Source organism: Phaethon lepturus, unplaced genomic scaffold (assembly GCF_000687285.1).
Source record: "Phaethon lepturus isolate BGI_N335 unplaced genomic scaffold, ASM68728v1 scaffold9034, whole genome shotgun sequence".
Lineage (NCBI taxonomy): Eukaryota > Metazoa > Chordata > Aves > Phaethontiformes > Phaethontidae > Phaethon > Phaethon lepturus.
In genome coordinates this window covers 42,503-43,662 of record NW_010532653.1, presented here as the reverse complement: position 1 = coordinate 43,662, position 1,160 = coordinate 42,503, and the positions used below count along the sequence as shown (strand labels likewise).

The 1,160-nt window shown below is 38.4% G+C and overlaps 1 protein-coding gene across 1 annotated transcript in view; it reads left to right on the top strand.

The window, feature by feature from the left end:
* TTK (TTK protein kinase) overlaps positions 1-1,160 on the top strand; it is a 38,549-nt gene that overhangs the window by 26,294 nt on the left and 11,095 nt on the right. Inside the window, 1 exon segment of the mRNA XM_010284910.1 lies at positions 890-1,071. Within this exon segment, the coding sequence (XP_010283212.1) occupies positions 890-1,071 (182 nt within the window).

Here is a 1,160-nt window from a genome sequence, read left to right as displayed (position 1 = left end):
TGCTGAATAAATTAGGTGAAAATGTCTAATAATATTGCAGGGGTTGGATTTAAGATTATATACATATCTACTTATTGTAGGAAAGAAAAATACTTAAATTGAAAAATGGTGCTTTTCAACTTCATTGTCCCTGTCCCCCCCGCCCCCAGCAAAACCTTTCCCATTGACTTGTGTTGGGAACAGTTGAGGTTTCAGGTAGTACTTTCCCTGTTTGTGCTTCATTTAACCTTCCAGACGAGATGCTGGTTGTAATAGCTCAGTCCTTCAGTACTGAAGGATTCAACATCTGCTTAGCATGGGATACTGCTTTCTAGTTGTTTGAAAAGACAACTGAAGGAGCATGTGAAGGAACGCTCTTAGGCTGTGCTATTTGCAGCCTGCCCTGCAATCTTCCTCAAATTCAATGCCTGATTACCTCTGCAAAAGGAACCAGGAGATGGACCGTGCCTTGTCCTTTTATGCCCCTGGATGCAGTCATGGTGCTGGATTATAGGTTGCCTATTGTCACAGACAACAGACTTCAAATTAGAAGTATTGCAATAAGCTTATCTTAAATGCTTTATAAACCTGCTCAGTGTCCCAGGGTGTTGTAGTACAAATGATGAATATGATTTTGTGGGTGTTGGTGAAGGAAGCAGTTATATCTCTTACTGTTATAGTAGTATCCTAATATTTTCAAGAAAGTTGCCATGTTACTACCCTGAACTGAATATGAATCCTGAAGATCACATTAATGCCTTTTAATGCCTGATTCCAGTAAGTCAGCTGTGTTCATTTATTCTGATATAGAAAATGAGGTAAAATTCTTCTAGAAACTGTGGAATAAATCTGCCAGAAACTGTTTCAAGTACTAAAATCAAGGCTTTTTAATAATAAGATTTTTTTTCAGGAAATAAAGTTCAACATCAGGAGTTGAAGATACCAGAGCCAAGGAGTCTGGAAAGTCAACAGCAACAATTTAGTTCTGGTGAAAGCTACAGAAAGCAGTTGGAACAGATTAAACTAAATTGTGTTAATGCCAGAAAAAAATGGCCAATTCAAGAAGTGACACAGAAGAGCTGCTATAGAGAGGTAAACGGGCATATGTAGTGGTTTTCTAGCTGCAGCAACTTTCACGTGGTGAAAAAGTGATTGTGTTCTTAATTGTGGCTCTTTGTGCA